Source organism: Silene latifolia, chromosome 2, assembly GCF_048544455.1.
Source record: "Silene latifolia isolate original U9 population chromosome 2, ASM4854445v1, whole genome shotgun sequence".
Taxonomy (NCBI): Eukaryota; Viridiplantae; Streptophyta; class Magnoliopsida; order Caryophyllales; family Caryophyllaceae; genus Silene; species Silene latifolia.
In genome coordinates, this window is record NC_133527.1 from 3,000,975 (window position 1) to 3,021,192 (window position 20,218).

The 20,218-nt window shown below is 35.9% G+C and overlaps 2 protein-coding genes across 2 annotated transcripts; one reads left to right on the forward strand and one right to left on the reverse strand.

The window, feature by feature from the left end:
* Positions 1 to 7,776: 7,776 nt before the first annotated feature.
* LOC141642026 (protein NRT1/ PTR FAMILY 3.1-like) lies at positions 7,777 to 10,783 on the forward strand. The gene is made up of 5 exons (XM_074450687.1): positions 7,777 to 8,001; positions 8,276 to 8,493; positions 8,832 to 9,391; positions 9,619 to 10,518; positions 10,587 to 10,783. Exons 1-4 carry the CDS (start codon positions 7,896 to 7,898, stop codon positions 10,490 to 10,492), a joined length of 1,758 nt encoding a protein of 585 aa, XP_074306788.1. The 5' UTR covers positions 7,777 to 7,895; the 3' UTR covers positions 10,493 to 10,518; positions 10,587 to 10,783.
* Positions 10,784 to 10,787: 4 nt separating this feature from the next.
* On the reverse strand, positions 10,788 to 12,513 carry LOC141642027 (cytochrome P450 CYP94D108-like). Its single transcript, XM_074450689.1, has one exon. It carries the CDS (start codon positions 12,415 to 12,417, stop codon positions 10,903 to 10,905), a length of 1,515 nt encoding a protein of 504 aa, XP_074306790.1. The 5' UTR covers positions 12,418 to 12,513; the 3' UTR covers positions 10,788 to 10,902.
* Positions 12,514 to 20,218: the final 7,705 nt, after the last annotated feature.

The window sequence follows — 20,218 nt, forward strand, 5'->3', positions numbered from 1 at the left end:
TGGTGCTTATTGTGATGACAATGGTGTAGACCCTAACTTCTCGGCTCCTAGAACCCCACAACAAAATGGTGTGGTTGAAAGGATGAATAGAACCCTTGAAGGAATGGCTAGAACAATGTTATTAACTAGTAAGTTGCCTAAGAACTTTTGGGCAAGCGAGAAATACCGCTTGCTACATTTATAATCGTGTCATGATAAGGAGTATTTTAAATAAAACCCCTTATGAATCATTGCGTGGAAGAAAACCCAACATTTCATATTTTAGATGTTTTGGAAGCAAATGTTTTGTTCACAACAATGGTAAAAACAATTTGGGTAAGTTCGATCCACGTAGTGATGAAGGAGTATTTATTGGGTACTCCGATCATAGCAAGGCCTATAAAGTTTACAATAAACGAACCTTGTTAATTGAAGAAAGCATCCATGTCATTTTTGATGAATCTAGTGTGCTTGGACAGGTACAAAACATGGATAATGATGATGAGGACGATGACGATGAGTTTGAGATTGGTCTTGTTCGAAAAGACTTCGTGTTCACGGATGAAGAAGCTCCCAAAGACTGAATTGCAACAGACACGTAGACTGTCACCTTCAAAGGAGAGCAAAGAACTCGGGGGAACACGGAGTACTTCGATTCCTCTCTGGAAGCAACAGACCCAACGATCGTTGCTTCTACCTCCGAATCAAGAAAACCAAAACAGTGAGGATGAAGAACCTTCCAGGCCAATAGCAACAGTCACTGTGACTGATGATGTTGAGGGGGAACAAGAAACCAGTGTTCCAAAGAAGTGGAAACATCAAAGCTCTCATCCACTCTCCAATCTCACAAGTGATCTTAACTCGGGAATTCGAACAAGATCATCCGTCAACCATCTCGCTCACCTCAATGAGTATTGTGCTCACAATGCGTTCCTTTCTCAAATTGAACCTTCAAATGTAACAATCGCCTTGATGGATGCGGATTGGGTGCTTGCCATGCAAGATGAGCTCAATCAATTCAAAAGAAATGAGGTATGGCACTTAGTCCCTAGACCGCCTAATCGTCCGTCATCATTGGTACTAGGTGGGTCTTTCGCAACAAGCTTGATGACTCGGGAGAAATCGTAAGGAACAAGGCTAGACTAGTGGTGCAAGGTTATAACCAACAAGAGGGTATTGATTACGATGAAACCTATGCACCGGTAGCTAGACTTGAGGCCATACGATTACTTATAGCTTTTGCGGCTCACAAAGGCATTAAACTCTTCCAAATGGATGTCAAAACCGCTTTCTTAAATGGATATTTGGAAGAAGATGTCTTTGTAGAGCAACCACCGGGTTTTGAGAACAATGATTTGCCTAACCATGTTTTCAAATTAGACAAAGCTCTTTATGGTTTAAAACAAGCACCAAGATGTTGGTATGATAGATTGTCTAAATTCCTTATTGAAAATGGTTTTAAAAGAGGCTCCGTTGACAAAACATTGTTCTTGAAGCAATCAATGATTTAACTGTTAGTTGTACAAGTATATGTTGATGACATTATATTTGGTGCAACAAATGAACTCCTTTACTTATATTTTTCGAACTAATGAAATCGGAGTTTGAAATGAGCATGATGGGTGAGCTAGGATTCTTCCTTGGGCTCCAAATTAAGCAATCAAAGGATGGAATCATGATCCATCAACAAAAGTATATCAAAGAAATGCTTAAGAAATTTGGGATGACTAATGGTAAGCCTCATGATACACCTATGGTAGCCGGGTCCAAATTGGACAAAGATGAACTCGGTAAGAATGTTAGTGATAAGGTGTATAGAGGTATGATAGGCTCACTTCTTTACTTAACCGCAAGTCGTCCCGACATTCTCTTTAGTGTGTGCTTATGTGCTAGGTTCCAAGCAAATCCGAAAGAATCACATTTCAAAGCCGTTAAACGAATTCTTCGGTATTTGATTGGAACACAAAATCTTTACCTATGGTACCCTTTACATTGTCCTTTTAATCTTATAGGCTTTTCGGACGCGGACTATGCGGGGTGCACGGTGGATAGAAAGAGTACCTCCGGAATTGCAACGTTCTTGGGTCCTTGCTTGACTTCTTGGGCCTCAAAGAAACAAAACACGGTAGCTCTTTCTACGGCCGAAAGTGAGTACGTTAGCGCGGCACATTGTTGTTCTCAACTCCTTTGGGTAAAACAACAACTCTTGGATTTTGGTATTATTTTTGACTCCATTCCTTTAATGTGTGATAATACGAGTGCAATAAATATTTCCAAAAATCCTATTCAACACTCTAAAACCAAACATATTGATATTCGTCACCGTTTTATTCGTGATCATGTGGAAAAAGGACATATTAAACTTATCTTTTGCAAGACCGAAAATCAAATTGCCGATATTTTTACTAAGCCACTTGCAAGAGAACATTTTGAGAAATTTAGACTTGAAATTGGGTTAATTAATAGTTTGTGATTTTTAGTGTGAGTTTTACAAAATTCCCTAATTGATTGAATTAAAATTGGATATATGTTATTAAGTGTTCTAAGTGCATTGACATCATGTTTGGACCAAAAATTGACACCGTATTTGTGAGTCGGTAATCACTCAACCTCATATCTAAATTTACGTTTATAATATGCTACTTCGTGTTTTTATCTCGAGTGATTGAATTTGTCTAGACGGGCCAACTACTTTGCTTACCACATTAAATGGGCCATTAACTACCCCAACACTCCTACCTATCTCTACCCGTCCAAACCACCTAAACCCACTAACCCTTCATCTCCCAAATCCACAATCTCCTCATATCACCTACCCTAACCCACCATGGTAAAAACATCATTTAACACACCCATTCCCATCAAACCCACAAAATTTACCTCTCTACCTGTCATATCCAACCCGCCTACATCACCAACTCCAACCATGCCACCAGTCAAAATATCTTACGCCTTTCCCCCACAAACCTCAAACACGACATCAACAAACCCAGATCCACCTAGCCCTCAACCATCACCAAAACCCACTGACCCTCCATCATCCGACGACATACCCATCTCCACAATGGTAGGACGACGCACTCGTGGTGGTCGGAAGAAAAGCTCCACGGTTCCGAGCTCCTCCTCTGAACCGGTTACTGTTTTGGTTGAAGATGTTGAAGATGAAACCGAATTTGACTTGAATGAAAATCCGTCGAAATCCGGCGAGCCTGACTCAACTCCGGTGAAAAAGAACAACAAAAGAAAAGAAAAGGCCTCCTCCTCCCAATTACCCCCAATCTCCGAAAATGTTGAACAAAGTAACATTGATAATCCCATTGATGATATCCCAATTGAAAATCCGAACGAACCTACCCAGAAAAAATCGAAACCTTCAAAGAAAAAGCTTGTCTACCTTGCTCCTTCTGATCCGGTCTCTCTTACCTCGAAGTGGGATCTAGCCATTGTCTGGGCTCACCTTGAGAGTCTCGACCTTCCTACTTCTATTTACAAAAACTGTGAAAGGTTGATGAACATCAAAGCAATTCACTCTCCTCGGGCTTATAATCAAAAATGGTTCGAACCGCCCGCTTTTCACTCGATCCGTGATATGGTTCTAGCTCGGGGTTGGGAGAAGTTCTTGGAAATGCGTGAGCCGGTATTTGTGAGCGAAGTGATTCAATTCTTTGCAACGGTGCGGGTTGATAAGTCTGGGTGAATTTGTTACTGACTAAGGTGAACGGTAAGCCTCTAAAACCGACTCAATCTGATTTCGCTCTCGCTCTTAATATTCCGTTGGAGGCTATGACAAACTCCCCTCTGAAACTTGGGTAGCCTTACCATATGCCTCCCCTCTTAGCATTGCTCAAACCGTTTGTCCCAAAACTGTCTCCCCCGGACCCGTAAGCAACACCCAAATCCCACCTCCTCTTCGAATCATTTTTAACATGTTGTGTCGCTCAATTTATCCTTCGGGTGATAGAGGAAAACTCACCATTGCCTTACAATATTTAATCTATCACATTGCTACCCATAAGAAGGTGAACCTAGTTGGGCTAATGTTTAAACGTTTTCATCTTATCTCGACCAAGCTTAGTCGACCTTCTTCTAGCTTGATTCATTTACCCTATGGAATGTGGTTATCGATTGTGCTCAAGGCACATGGGGTTTAAGTGAATACTAGCTTGGGTTCATTGGATATGTGTGATGTTATGAGTGATGGGCAAATGGGGAAGATGCTTATCAAGGTTGAGAATGATGAGTTAATTTCTGTGAAAATTAAGAAGGACCCGGAAGTTGGGTCATCTAGTCAAGTGAATACGGGTAATATGCGGGATGTACTTAATGTCGTGGCTGAGTTGGGTGCGTGGATTAGGGAAGATGCTCGTCAAAAGGACTTGGCAATCTCGACCCTTACTTCTACTTTGGACCTCATCCGTGGTGAGGTGGATATTATTTCCACCCTTGTGTCAACAAAAGAGGTTGGTGAAGATGCTAATGTGGATGATGATCCGTTGGGTAGTGGCTCGGATGGTGAACAAGCCTCCTCTCCTTAGCCTTTCCATCTCCTCTCGGCCTATTTACCCTTACCCGTACCCCCTTATTTTGTTCCACCTTGGTTGTGCCTTTCTAAGACTTGTTTTCTTGCTTGTTATTTTGAACATTTGGTGGTGTATGTTAAACTCTATTTAGCTTTGTTGAACTTTGATTAGCATATGCTTAATCCTTGTTGATGTTGACCTTGTTACCTTGTCACATTTACATGTGTCTTTTTGTGTTTTCTTATGACTATTTGCACTCTAATGCTTGTGACATCTCTATCCTTTTGATGATGTCAAGAGGGGGAAAAGGTAAACTCATGCTTTAAATCTCTTTGCTTATTAATTAAACTAATGGATTGTCTAACCTTCTTAGCTTGATTCTTGTTTGGGGCAATGTAAAATTGTCTTGATAGTTTGATTCTAGCTTTTGCCCTTGGTAAGGTAATATTGTCCCTTTTCTATCATTTGATCTTGCTTGTTAAAAATCTTGAATCAAGGTGTTTACATTGCTTATACATTCGTTTGGGGCTTGTCATCATCAAAGGGGGAATTTGTTGGGTTCCTTATGTTGATGATAACATGCCCATTTGATTTGTGTATTCTTAGTTTACCTTTTCAGGATTAATGATGTAATCAAGCTTGGATTAAGAAGTGTTGAAGTTGTTAATCATCCATTGTAATAAGTCAAGTGTCATCTAATGTACAAGCAAGAAAGCAGAGTATATTAGAGTAATAGAAACAGTCCAGACGATTTGTTGCTTTCACACGCAAAACAATTTGTTTTGGATTATGCCACAACTCGAGAAACTTGAAGTCCCTTTTATCTTTCAAAAGCTTTCACGTGATTATCATTTTACAAAGATAAAAATCAGATTTTTATTAAGGAGGTAGTATCCAATAAAGAGTGGTTTGAATTATTCAAAATGTTTCCTCTTTGTGCAAATTCAATCCCTTGGATTTTAAGAAAACAAAAGTTCCTTTTTGCCATATTTGTGTTAACTTGTCATCATGTGACTTGTCTCACATCCTTTGTTTTCTGATTTTACATGAGCATTTAAGGTTATCTTTCAAACCTTCTTTCTCTATTCTTACCTTTGCAAAAGACTCCTTTTTGGTGCAAGTTTTTGGGTGGTTACTATTGCTCCTCACATGCAAGGTCTTTGACCCTTCAAAACCCTAGCAATCCCCTTCACTCACCTCCTCTATAAATACCGAGTCCCTCCTTCATTAACTCTCAAGACTTTTCTGAATTAATTCTTTCATGTTTTGCAAATTGTTTTTAAAAGCTTAAAACCGTGTTCTTTGCAAAATCCTTTAAAAAGTCTTCAAGTGTCTTTCAGTTTCTACAGTCGTGGCTACTGTTACTTTTCTATACTAAACTCTCTTGCTTAAAAGTGTTGATCTTGTAAAAGTTGTCCACCTCTATTCTTTGTTAAGAATGTGTTAGTGGAAACTTGATCCTTTACATTTTAAGTGTGTTAGTAGAGTTTAGGACGGAGTAGTCTTTTACTCTTGACAACCGGAGTAGGTTGTGAGTTGGCAATCGGAGTAGATTGCGAGTTAGCTTGTCATAAGAACGGAGTAGTTCTTGTACTAGCTTTGCAACCGGAGTAGGTTGGCGTCTTTTATTACAAGGGTCTTTTAGTTGTCGGAGTAGATCACTAAAGGAAAGTAATAAAAAGGTAGATTGGACGTAGGCACTTTAGTATTTGCCGAACCAATTCAAAAACTCGTGTTCATTGTTTATCACTTTAATTCCGCTGCCTTTTTACTTTGTTTGTTTGTTTTGTTTCGCTTAAACTTAGAAGCAACAGTTCATCATACTGTCGTATTTGGTCTGCAGTTATATTCCACAAACTGAGACAAATAGATACAGTCAGAACGATTGTTGCTTTCATACTTCAGCAAACATTCATTGTGATACTTGTTCAATCTTTCAATATTATTCAAAGTATCCTCTAAATCTCTTTTGTTCACTTAACTTACTTTAATCCAATAAAGTTGAAGTTATATTTTTTAAAAAAAGGGTACCTAATTCACCCCCTCCCCCTCTTAGGTACTTGAATCCATAAACTCAACATGTACTCTTTTATCCGTCTTTTAGTGTTTTACATTTCGTTTTGGTCTGTCTTATCTTTAAATTCCCTGATTTATTCCGTGTTCTTTTACTTTGTTTTGTTATTTTGGGGATTATGTGTCTACATCTTTTCTCAGCTTGCATTTTTCATCACGTATTCTTTGTCGAAAATGAGCTTTTATTTACCATAGTGAATATCAGGTTCACTTCTGAGTAAGTAATGTCATTATGTCAAAGATCAAAGTTGTGATCAGTCTCACCAGAAATGACATTGTCTGTCCCTTTTTTCCATTTTCAGTCACACCCCAATATGCTATTATATCTGCATCAATCCAAATGTATCAGTACTAAATATTCTCCACCCACCTGCCAGAATAGTTAAAATAATTCTCCATGCTGATCTGTATGATTGAACTTGTTTCTGTAGATTGTGTCAATTGCGGTTGCTTTATTTGGATCTCGAGTTAAGTTATCCGGGTTGGTTTTTTTCACGTCAGATCATTTTGTTTAGGACTTGTGTACATAATGGTAGCATCATTTAGGAGCTGATCGTATTAAAAAAGGGTGGTTTGTGTCAATTGGGGTTGTTTTTGGATTTCGTGTTAGGTTATCTTGGTTGGTTTTTTCCCGTTAGCAACATTTAGGAGCTGAACCTATCAAAAAAGGGTGGATTGTGTTGATTGGGTTGTTTTATTTGAATCTCGAGTTAGGTTATCTGGGTTGATTTTTTCACATCAGGTAATTTTAGCTAGGACTTGTGTTCAATGGTAGCATAATTTCGGAGCTGATCCTATAAAAAAGGGCGGATTTTGTCAATTGGGGTTGTTTTATTTGGATATCGAGTTAGGTTATCTCAGTTGATTTTTTCACGTCAGGTCATTTTGGCTAGGACTAGTCTTAACCACCTACGACGAGAAAATTTGTAAAAACGCATTTAAATATAACGAGTCGACTAGATATGACATTCTTTGTGGACTCTATATTTGAGGTTAGAACTAACTTGTATACTTGGACAAGTGACTGCCTTTTCTTGTTGAATTCATGTCACCACCAAGACAAGAAGAAACTTAATACTATGAGTGTATTAAAATAGAAAGCAAAATACACTAAAAAAATGTTACCCTCATCACAAAAGTGGTGGGACACACAATTTCTCATGATTTTCATTCTTCAAGCTCACCCACCACATTCACTCTTTTCAGCTTCTTAGCTGCTCACTATAAATGTGTTTTTGAGGGACTAACAAACACTTTATAACATAGCTTGGTGGATTATCATTTTACATAACATATAACTTCATTAGATTACTAGTTTATACCATGGTGTCGGATAAGAGCGTTGTATGTTCTAAGGAGGAAGATATGGAAGACGAGAGTCCGAAAAAAATGAAACGTGGTGGGATTAGAACAATGCCATTCATTCTTGGTAAGTTCAGTACAGTTCTTCCTGCAATATTTTTCTTGGTCTTGGATCATGTTTTCATATGAATTAATGTATTTTGTTTTGCATACACTATCTGTGCAAATGGTTTGTGTACTGGTCTGATCTCTAGTCTCTACTGCATAAAAATACCTTAACAAATTATCGAAAATTATAACTAATATAGTGACAGAGTATATGATCATCAATGCCTGCATACCTGTTATGGTTTGAAATTTTGAATCAGAACCGAGTACATGACGAGTAAATATTTTTGCAGGAAGCGAGATATGCGACCGATTTGCTGCAGTAGGATTCCACGCAAACATGATAACGTACTTGACTCAACAGCTGAACATGCCGTTGGTGAAAGCTTCCAACACTCTGACCAATTTTGGCGGTACATCAAGCTTTACTCCTCTAATTGGCGCTTTGATAGCAGACTCCTTTGCCGGACAATTCTGGACTATTGCCGTTGGTTCACTCTTCTATGAGCTGGTATCCTCTATCTCCTATCTAATTATCTATATAAATATGTTTCATAGCATGTTTCACTGTCTTCATTAAATGGAACCTGTCGCACTTCTTATAATTTGTGAAAACTCGGTCCTTCAAATGCAAATTTTGGTAATCCAGGGTCTGTGTTGTTAAGAAAGAGGCCAGATTGCATATTTAGCCTACCGTTTAAGGTAATCCTCGAGGCATTGGGGAAATGGGGTGTTTTTGTAATTGTATTGTTGTATGACCTTTGACTGCTGTAATTTCTTGATTTCACTGCAAATAAGAGTGCAGCTAAGGAAAAGCTTAGTCACAGGACTAACATAGCCATGTTGCAGGGTTTTATTGCCATCACAATATCAGCTATTATTCCGAAACTCCATCCTCGGCCATGCCCAACTCAAGTGAACTGCCAGGAAGCATCTTCCCTACAGCTTTCGGTCCTGTATCTCGCTCTTCTCCTCACATCCATCGGGACTGGCGGTATAAGGCCTTGCGTAGTCACTTTCGCAGCCAACCAGCTTGACATGAGTAAAACAGGGGTAGCATCAAGGAAATGGAACTACTTCAACTGGTATTACTTCAGTATGGGATTGGCTACACTCACAGCGTTGACTGTTATAGTCTACATACAGGATAATGTAGGCTGGGGTTGGGGTCTCGGAATCCCTACCATTGCCATGGCAATCTCCATTATCGCCTTTGTGGTGGGATATCCTTTGTACTACAAACCGAAACCTGGTGGAAGCCCTTTAGTTAGGATGTCTCAAGTTGCGGTCGCCGCTTGGAAGAAAAGGAAAACTCCCAAGCCTACAGACCCAAGTTTGCTGTACCAGAACAAAGAGATTGATGCATCTATTTCTGTTGACGGAAGGCTTCTACACACGGAACAATTTAAGTAAGCGTTCTGCGTTGTCTACTTACATTTCTCATCAGATAGTTTATATTTGCTCTTGAATCGGCTCCATATGTAATCAAGAGGCAACGTAAATTATTACATTAGACAGGCTAATACGTGGGTTGTTATAAGCACCCCTGGTATGACCGTCTTACCAAAGTTCTCGTATTGGTTTTGAGTATGACAAACAAAAATTAATGCCATGTTGCGGTTACTTGTACATGTAGGTGGCTTGACAGAGCAGCTGTAGAAGTAGAAGGGGATGCAAAAGAATCAAAACCACGAAGCCTATGGAAATTATCTACAGTTCATAGGGTGGAAGAGCTGAAATGCATCATTCGGGTATTACCTATATGGTCAGCAGGAATTCTAGTAGTCACTGCAACATCTCACCAATCTAGTTTCGTTCTTCAACAAGCCCGAACAATGGACCGTCATCTCTCCCCTTCGTTCCAAATTCCTCCGGCAAGTTTATCAATTTTCACCATAGTTACAATGCTCATTGGATTGGTGCTGTATGAACGAGCCGTTGTTCCCTTTGCTCGTAAATTCACCAAAAACCCGTCTGGCCTAACTTGCTTACAGAGGATGGGCATTGGCTATATGATCAACATTTTTGCAACATTGTTAGCTTCAATGATCGAGGTTAAACGGAAAAGCGTTGCCACCCAACACAATTTACTAGACAAACCCAATGCTATCATCCCAATCAGCGTGTTCTGGCTGTTACCTCAGTATTGCATCCATGGATTAGCCGAGGTTTTTGTGAATGTCGGCCATATGGAGTTCTTATACGATCAAGCTCCCGAGAGCATGAGGAGCACAGCCGCTGCCTTGTTTTGTTTGACAACATCATTAGGGAATTACTTGGGTACTATGGTGGTTTCACTAGTTCATGCTTATACCGGAAAACAAGGCAATTGGCTCCCGGATAGGAACCTGAATAGGGGACATTTGGAGTATTACTACTTGCTTGCTACTGGTATACAAGTCTTGAATCTCGTGTACTACGTCGTTTGTGCGTCGTTTTATACATATAAGCCATTGGAGCAGGAGAAAGATTGCAGCAAGGATGATCAGGAAAATTGTACAGATTGTTAGCTATTATAACAAGGTTTAGGACCAGAGTTCATCAAAGATGATTTTTTTTTTTTTTTTTTTTTTTTTGGGAACGGTGAAATAAAGTCTTATACAGACGGCATTACCCTTCTTATATCATGTGTAATTTACATGATTTACATTTATGGGATTTGGATCGAGGATTCAAACTCGAAATATATACATTGGATGCAACTACTGTAATATTCTCGGTAGTAAACATTTTGTAAAAAATCGTCTGGATAAAAGTGTAAACAAGCTGTTGAGACTAATGAATGGATGATTTCAGACGAACTGGTTCTTTAAGTCGAAAAAAATTCTCGACTCACTGTTTTATTCATATGTTTAAATGCTCGAATCTATACATACAAATCAGTAAATTAACTTAAGTAATGTACAATTACATATAGAAATTAAACATCCCTGACCTTCAATCTTACAGGCAACCCGTTTTTCATTCTTAATGTCAACGACAACAAATAATCAGGACGCGTCTTTTGTACCATACCCACTTCATATTTTTCGATCACACTCGCCACAATAGACTTCATTTGGATATAAGCCATCTCTTTACCCAAACACACCCTTGGGCCGCCATGAAATACCGGAAAGTGAAATGGACTTTTTGGTTTATACGACCCGTCTACCAACCATCGTTCGGGTTTGAACTCTAAACAATCTTTTCCCCAAATACTCTCCATTCTTCCCATAGCATAAGTATGGTACATAACAAACCAACCCTTTTTCACCTTTGATCCATTTGGCAATACATCATTCTCCAAACACGCTTTCGTGTCAACGGGCACGGGCGGGTATAACCGTAATGATTCGGATATTGCACCATGCAAATAATGCATTTCATTTAATTCCTCATACTCGAACGTGTCTCCAATCCGTTTTCCAAATTTGACCCGTATTTGATCGACCTCAGACCGTATTTTCTCGAGTACAACCGGATTTATCGATAATAACCAAAAAAACCAACTCAACCCGGTCGACGTCGTATCCTTACCCGCTAAAATAACACTTATTACAACGTCTCGTAAAAGTTTTATATCATGTTCACTAGTAACAACAAACCGTGACAACAAATCCTCGTAACTTTTATTACTATTTTCCAATAATCTCCGCCGTATGATCTCGCCAGCGAATTCGTGGACGGTCTTGATCGATTCCCTTAATTTTTTCTCGGACCCGAAATTAAAATACCTCTTAATTTTCCACGTCATCGGTAGCGCGTACATGAACCGACCCGAACTAAGCGCGGTGGCTTCATTAAAAGCTTTCATAAACTCGGAATCAACTGAACCGGACCGGTTCAAACACCCCGGGTCAACATTAAAAGACAATTTACAAACATTATCAAAAGCGAACCGTTCAAGGACATCTTGTAAGTCAATAACCCGGTTTAACTCGGCCGCTTCTTTTAAAAGCGGGTTGAGCCGTGTAATTATCTCGGTCTGAACCGATTTAAGCTGGGAATTTCTCAGGATGCGCATACTGAACGCGAAACTGGCAGTTTTCCTCTGGAGCTGCCAGACCGGACCGTCCGAGTTAAAAATCCCGGCCCCTAGGAAATCGTGTAGCATGGAAACGAAACGAGGGCCTTTCGGGTAATTGGAGAAGTTGGTCTTAAGTATGTACTCCACATTGGCAGGGTCCGCGGTGATGACACCGTGGGTCCCGCCAATGGGACGGTAAAACACCGCGGTGTGGGATGGGAGCGAGGAGAGAATACCAGTGCTCCATTCGAGAAACCGGTGAAGGTTTGGTAAGAAGTCTGGGATTGTGCCTACAATTGGGTAGTTTTTGAAGCCGCGATCAATGATCGCGGACTTTTTCGATTTGGATGAATGATATAAGACGAAGTAAAGTAAGATTGAGAACCATAAGACGGCGTAAAACACCAATGTATATATGACTTCCATTTTTACTAAGGTTTCGAAAAGGAAACGATAAATAATGTATTAGAGCTAGTATTATATACTCGTACTTAAATTATTGTAAAATTGTCGATAAATGAAAAGACGATATCACATTTATAAAATTTGCATCGTTGATTAAAGTGTACGCCTACGTCACATGTATGGCGAATATTCGAGCAAGGATGGAGGCTAAAAATCCCAACAGAAAAAAGTCGTAAACTGATGAAGTCATGTAAACCAAGTCTCAATTATTTACAAGTGGCTAACAAACTACGGAGTAACAAATATTACGCAACAATTACTCCAATATTTTGCAAAGTATCAATTAACACGCTATTCACGTCTCCGTCACAGAATTATCGTTTAAAATACACTCTTAGCTTGTAAAATACTCGTCATCGTCACAAAATTAAAATTATAGGGAGACGAATTAAAAATGTGTTCAACCACTGATCACATTTCCGATATAAATATTTTGTATCATAATCTAATACTAGAACGAATTTGTATTACCATACGCATAATAAACTCACTATGATTTTTCCATATAAAAGGTAAATAAGTGAACGGGACATGTGCAATAATGCTAGTTAAGCTGTAACATTTTAATTATCTTTCCCTAACCCGTAATATTTGTACAAAATAAAGTTATATCGAATTAAAAGATTAGTGCGGAGATTAAAAAAAAAGATTGGTGGGAATGAATTAACTTTTAATCAATGCTAATACATTTGGCAATGTCGTTTACTAATTGGACTAACATATATGTTCATGATGAAAAATGAGATTAGAATCCAAGAAAAAAGTGCGTTTGATCGTGACAATTGTAGGGATATGTGTTTCTTTTAACTGATTAAATTATTATTATTATTTTTATCTCAAATGAGGCGCAAATAAATTCGCGCATTACTAGTACAATATATAGGAAAGAGAACTCGAACCAATGACCTATTGTCATGATAGCCAATCTCACCTAACACTAATCAGGGAGACTAAAAGAGAAGAGTCTATCATCCTTGTCATAATATAACCACTGCGCTAAGACCTTTTTGATAATTTTATTAGATTGTTAGAGTAGTGTAAGTGTTACTACTCCTTAAATTAAGAGTAACATAGATCGATCCATTAAAAGTTACGTCATTCGAATTCATTCCAATATTTGCTCAAAAGACAAGTGTAAATTACTACACTACATGCGTTATTCGAGTAAAAAAATATAGTAATTAAAACAAAAGCAAACGTCTAAAAGCATGCACTGATGCACATAGAGTCTACGATTTGTTTTTCTTTAGCATACTAATAATTTTTATCCGAGTATAATAATCGGCTTTGTGTAGAACGATTTTTTTTGCCGTACTGTCAAATGAGACGTAAGGGTCAATATAATATAGGGACTCAGAGGTAGAATCGTACTTGTGACCAATTATCATTTATCATGATATAACTCAATTTTAAGTCTAAACCACTAGGTTAAGACCTCTACGGTATAATAATCGACTTTGTGTAGAACGATTCCATGTATATATGTAATAATTTTCACGTTGGTATGGAATAATTATCAATTATTTTCACTTTTAGCAGCCTTGAAAATTAAATGAAAAGCAGAAAATGCATAAAAATTGTTAATAGAGTAATAGAAGGGAGAGAATAACTGAATGACGTGATTATTAATGATGGGATCGGTTACATTATATAAGAGACTGTCTTGAAACATAATAACATCTTTCCTAATAATAATATCTCTAATATATTTTCTAATATATTCTCTAATAAAAATGGTGCAGCAAATATCACACCACACCACTCACCTTTTCCACCTTTTATTATTATTGCATACAAATAAAGTCTGCATGGAATTTGTTCCATCGGCTTCATAATATTCGCATGTAATGATAAATCTACTGTCGTTTCTACTAATGTCACTCTAGTTATGAGAGAATGAATAGCAAAATATTCATATAATTAGCTTGTATTTAATTGGTATTAAACAAAAATGTAGTGAAATTATCATCACCCTATTATTAAGAGTTGGAATAATGTTTGAGTTTTAAACCCGAGTCATATTAATTATTTCGTGACGATGGAAAAATCCACACAATCCTTCCAAACAAAGTAAATATGAAGAATTGCCGATAATCGATCCGTTAAATTGAGATAGCTAGCCATGAACTAATAATTTTCAATATCACCCTCTCACATAACCAACCGCTCATCATATACGTACATTGTATGATAAGTATTATACTAACGTTGCGCTGCCTCTTTCATATTTCATCATGTTGATCTCTATTATTCATTCTTTTTCATTAGGTTGTTATTCTTCGAATCATTCGATCATCTTGATGAAGGACATAATTAATCAATGAAATCAATCGACAAAGCTTTGACGACGAAATCAAACATACATATATACCATATTAAATGCCGACTATGTGATTATATATTATCCGTCACTTGCTCTGACCCGTTTTCAGCAAGACTATTTATTTGGACGCACAATTAGGGGCAGTAGCTTGTTGCTAGAGATTAAAATCCCATTTTCCACTCATTTAAATTAACGTAATTTATTTTCGCAGTACATATTTTACTCATCGCAGTACTTTTTACACAATATTTTCCATTACTATGCCCTTGCTTAAAAATGACTGACAATCAAATTCTCTCTAATTCCATCCCTACAACCTCAAAAATCTATCAAATAAAATTGATTATAGATCCTGATTTAATTGAGAAGCGAATATTAGATCTGTAAATTATAATGAAGTGCTAACATTATTATTTTTAAGAATCTTTGTTATGGTTGAAGTGAGGGCTTGGACCTGATTTCATTTTCTTGAGGGCGTTGTTGTTGGGTGGGTAGTCCGGAGGCGGCGTGTGTGGAGGCCGGCTCATGGTTGGAGGCGAAAGATGGGAGTGACGGTGTGAGGTTGCGAGGGTTTGTGGATGATGAATAGACGCTGTACATCTTCCCCTTTTAAACCAAAATGTACTGTGGAGTACAATTTGTGAACTTGATTGCATTTTCGATAGATGCAGTACAATAAACTTTGATTTAATTTTTTGTTTTCAATAGTACACCACAGAATGTTTTAGTTTGACTTTGTTTTCCTAATTGTAGTACCAATCATTTTAGTGTACTTCAGTTCTGTGGGATTGAGCGAGAGAGATGGTAGAGAAGGTGGAAAAGGAGAGAAGAGATAGAGGGAGGGGTGGGGAAATGTAAGGGGTAAAATTGTCAAAAGTGTACTGCGATGAGTAAAATGTGTACTGCGAAAATCAACACCCTAAATTAATTAACATTATTTTTCTTTCTTAAATCGTATTCAAGATTTCAACTTTATTTAATTTAGCATCTTGTTTTGTTGATACACACCAAAATATAAGTGGGGGTAATCTAGTAATTTAGGCTTTTATTTCTTATTCTCCAAGTCATTAGAGGCTATATAAGAGTATTAGTTAAGGTGTAATAATCAATTAATAAATTTTATGAATGATGTATGAGATTTATCTCATTTGGTTAATAGAATCTAGGTGTTAATTACACCACAATTCTGTTAAATTGGGTGACCTATCAATCTTTGATTGAACAGTCGCATTTTCCATCCTTTTTATTTCCGTCTTAAATTTAGATCGTATCATTTGTTCATCACATTTTGGTATGAATTTTTCTTTCTCTCATCTTTATTTAAGTTATTTATATTAAAGTTTGTTCCTTTATTGTTTAAATTATGTTTATTAGTATGTTACTAGTTGAGATCCCGTGCTAAAGCACGGCATTTGAGAGCTAAAGTAAGGCATTTGTGAGCTTGGTTTATATAGTGAGAATTTAAGATATTTATATAAATGAGTTGTACTTATAATAAGTTCTAATATACTGGTTATAATGTTAGTGATATTTTCAAAAAAAGTGTACTATTTAAAGGACTTTTAGATTAAATTATTTTTGTGCGAACCTTTTTTTATTATTAAAAATAATGAAAGTCGACTATTATTCAAAAACATAATCTAATATAGGGTCACTACTTATAGGGGATATGAGCATTGAGTTAAAAATGAAATGTAAGTAAATCGCATATTAACTTTAACGGAAACATATAAAAAAATAATACGACACATAAAATATTCATAAATCAATATATATTATATATATATTATAGGATAATTATATACTGAGTATGGGTATGGCAGAAAATATTCATAAATCAATATATTTCAGTCAATATATTTTGTATTATATAAGTATATAATCTCGTAGTATATTTATTGTATATATCCTATATATATCCCATATATTATCATAGTATAATTATATACTCAACATGTGTATATTACGTAAAATATCAAAATTATAGACCTATATATTGTAATGTGATTTTATAAATTATATTAATAATTTTTTGTATTTATTTTCAGGTTTTTTTTGGGAAGAAGTTATTTGTTAGTGTATAATTTATATACTCAGCATGTGTATACGTCAAGAATGCCCGTGTAGAAGATTGTATCAATTGAGTTGAATGAATATTATGGGACCCACTATCTTTTATTAGTCAATCAATCGACTCACTTTATTTTGTACGCAGTTATAATGTAGTGTAGAATATTGTATAGAATAACATGGGTCCCACTTTATTTTGTTAGTCAATCATAACAATTATTATAATTTCAGCATGGCCCACCACTATGTCAATTAAGTGGGCGGGAAACACTAAGAGTTTCTTATTCTTTTAGTTTAGTGGAGATTATTAGTGGGTTGTCTAATTAGTGTAGTCTTATGCATTATACATGTTTAGTGAGTAGTTTTATTTGTTGGAGTTTTATAAAGAATTATGGGTGATTAATTAATCTTCTTTCTTAAATGGTATTCAAGATTTAGACTTTATTTAATTTAGCATCTTGCTTTGTTTATCAATTTAATTTTATTTATTTTGGTATGAATTTCCCTTTCTCTCATCTTTATTTAAGTTATTTACATTAAAGTTCGTTCCTTTATTGTTTAAAATTATGTTTATTAGTATGTTATTATTAGTGGGTTGTCTAATTTGTATAGTTTTATGCATTGTACATGTTTAGTGAGTAGTTTATTTGTTGGGGTTTGGGGTTTGTACAAAGAAATATGGGTGATTAATGAGTATTTGATTTATTTTGCTTAATTGTTAATCTCAATTTGTGATTGGTCACCTTGGTGGGTTTATTTGTCTTGAGACTTTCTAGAGGCCTATAGGTGTCTCATTCTTCATGTAACTCCGTCAACAAAGAGATTTTGGACGGGGCAAACACACTTTAGGGACATTTATAGTTTCTACAAATGTATGGAGGGAATATTTAAAGTTTCTACAAATGTATGGAGGGAATATTTAAAGTTTCTACAAAAATAGGTCAAAAATGTTGTTAATGTTGTTTTACCTTTATGTTTAGCTTGTCCAAAATCGCTTGATGGTGCTGTGTGTATAACCCCCGTATTTTGTTGTTGTTCATCTTTCTATTAGGGCTTACAGAGGAGATTCTAAAATCAACTTCATCTTTTCATGGGATCTCAGGGGTAGTTTCTCACTATTAACTTTTTTATTTGATCCATTTTTGTGTTAAATTCTTCCATGTTAAACTAGTGTTAATTCCGTGTGAAAGATTAATATTTTTAAATATAAATGTTAAGAGAATTTGACAATAATAATATTTATTTCATTTAAATATAAATGGATATTGCCACTTGCATATTGTGAGAAGGCATTATCCGTTTTCATCTTGTGACGGATAGTACCCGTCTTCTTTGAGATTTTGTGGTACCACAATTGATGAAAAGGTTGTAACCATAATTACCATTAACATTTTTGATATATGATTATTTAGGAGATAAATATTGTACAATTAGTCTTGCTTATAACCGTTGTAAATTATAACGGATGTAAACAAGAATTTGCGAATATTGTATAAGACTAATTATAGATAGTGAGATCAATTAGGGGGTGTTTGGTAAACGACCTTAATTAGAAGACATTATATAGTAGAGTATTTTAAGTTGGACGGGAAAACTAAGTGGAAAATTTTGGAGACTTGTTATTTTTTAGTAAATTAAAAAGGGAGTATTTATGCATTTTAAATCTAAAATTCACTTATTTTTCGTCTTTCTCATTATTGTATTTTGATTTAAGAAATAAAAATTAAAATTGTAAGAAGTCACAACATGAGTATTTTAAGAAAGTTTTTCTTTTTTCGAGAAATTGATGTTATTTTGAGTATTTTTTACTATAACATATTTTTTTAGTTATAATTTATTATCATAAAAAGTCAAAGGATTTTTATCGTAAGTTCTTTTTTGTTTTCGAGAAATTGATGATAGTATATTTTATAATTTTTTACCAATAACATATTTTTTTACCCGCAACTTATTTTCATAAAAAGTCAAAAAAAAAAAATTATCGTAATTTTTTTTTTTCATAAAATGTATTGTGTAATATTGAATGATAAATATTTAAATCTAAAAATTATATTCATTTATAACTCATTATGTCTATAGTATATGCTAAAATACAAAGCTCAATTTTAGTAAATATATTTAGGCGGAAAATTTGGAGCTTGACCTATCCTTTTAGTAATAGAAATGTCTTATTTTTATATTGATTAATATATTTAACCCTTTATTTAGGGAAAAGGAAAAAATCATATATGACATCAGTGAGCTGCTCGATGAAGATATTGTAAATATCGAGCTCGAAAATGGGGAACTTTTCTTATCCTGCTTGGATGATTTGTGTTATTGTTACATAAAAGGAGGTACACGACAAAACAAAAAACCCGTAACACACGCAGATCTGAGACATCCGGTATGTGTTTCTAGGGTAGAAGGTATGTACAAGGGTTTTAATGTAACCACTCATTTCCTGATTCTCAAATCTGATTTATACAATAATGGATATTGTCACGAAGATGATTTCAGATTGGCTTAAAATTGGACCATGTTGAGCGGTTCTTTGGTTATTCTTACTGGTTCTCAAAAAGCAACATTCGGGGTGTCATATATTGAGAAGCAATCTTCAACTGATGGGAAAATGAAATCTTCAAAAGACCCTACCTTTAAAAGACTCAAAAATTTAGTTGGAAAGGATATACTTTTGTCAGCCTTGTATGCTCTCAAATATTCTGAAGACGAAGCTGGAAAATTGGCAGCATTTCATTCAGTATGTTATCATTTGAATGGAGCATTAAGGTTTGATGAGGTTGCTCTTAGAGTTCCCTCCGGATTTTCATCCACACCTAGGCCAATAAGTGATTTGAAAAAAAATTCAGTGAGTGTGACTTTATGTGTTATTGTCATAGGAAAGGGGCAGTTGAAAATGAAAAAAATCATGGAACTCAGACTTGAGATTCCGGATTGGGATTGATAACTTTGAAGCATTGGATAAAGATATTAGGGTTGTATTAATGGAAAGCGAAAAAAGGCGGGACAGGATGAGGGAAGAATGGATAAGCTACTGTTACCAGATAACAGAAGAGCATTGAGAAAGTACAAGGCCAAAGGTACGTTCCCATTTTCTTTTTACTCATGAGTTATAAGTTACACAACTGTATAACCCTTAGAAATTTGCCAACTATTAATTGCAGTTGCTATTGAAACTATCAAACAAAGTGACAAGTCTGCGCCTAATAGAAATAGGTGGACAAGGCAACAATTAGAAGAAAAACGAGAAGAGGAATTAAGGGAGCTATTAAGGCTAGGAGGAAAGTCAGGTATAAAATTATACCAAACTCACTAAATTTATTTGACGGAAATCCGATAAATTTTATTGACAAATATTTTCGCAGATAT

Coding starts and splice junctions, on each gene's coding strand:
- LOC141642026 (XM_074450687.1), top strand. CDS start 7,896: ATGGTGTCGGATAAGAGCGTTGTATGTTCTAAGGAGGAAGATATGGAA. Junction 8,002..8,275: donor AACAATGCCATTCATTCTTG/GTAAGTTCAGTA, acceptor ATATTTTTGCAG/GAAGCGAGATATGCGACCGA. Junction 8,494..8,831: donor GTTCACTCTTCTATGAGCTG/GTATCCTCTATC, acceptor GCCATGTTGCAG/GGTTTTATTGCCATCACAAT.
- LOC141642027 (XM_074450689.1), bottom strand. CDS start 12,417: ATGGAAGTCATATATACATTGGTGTTTTACGCCGTCTTATGGTTCTCA.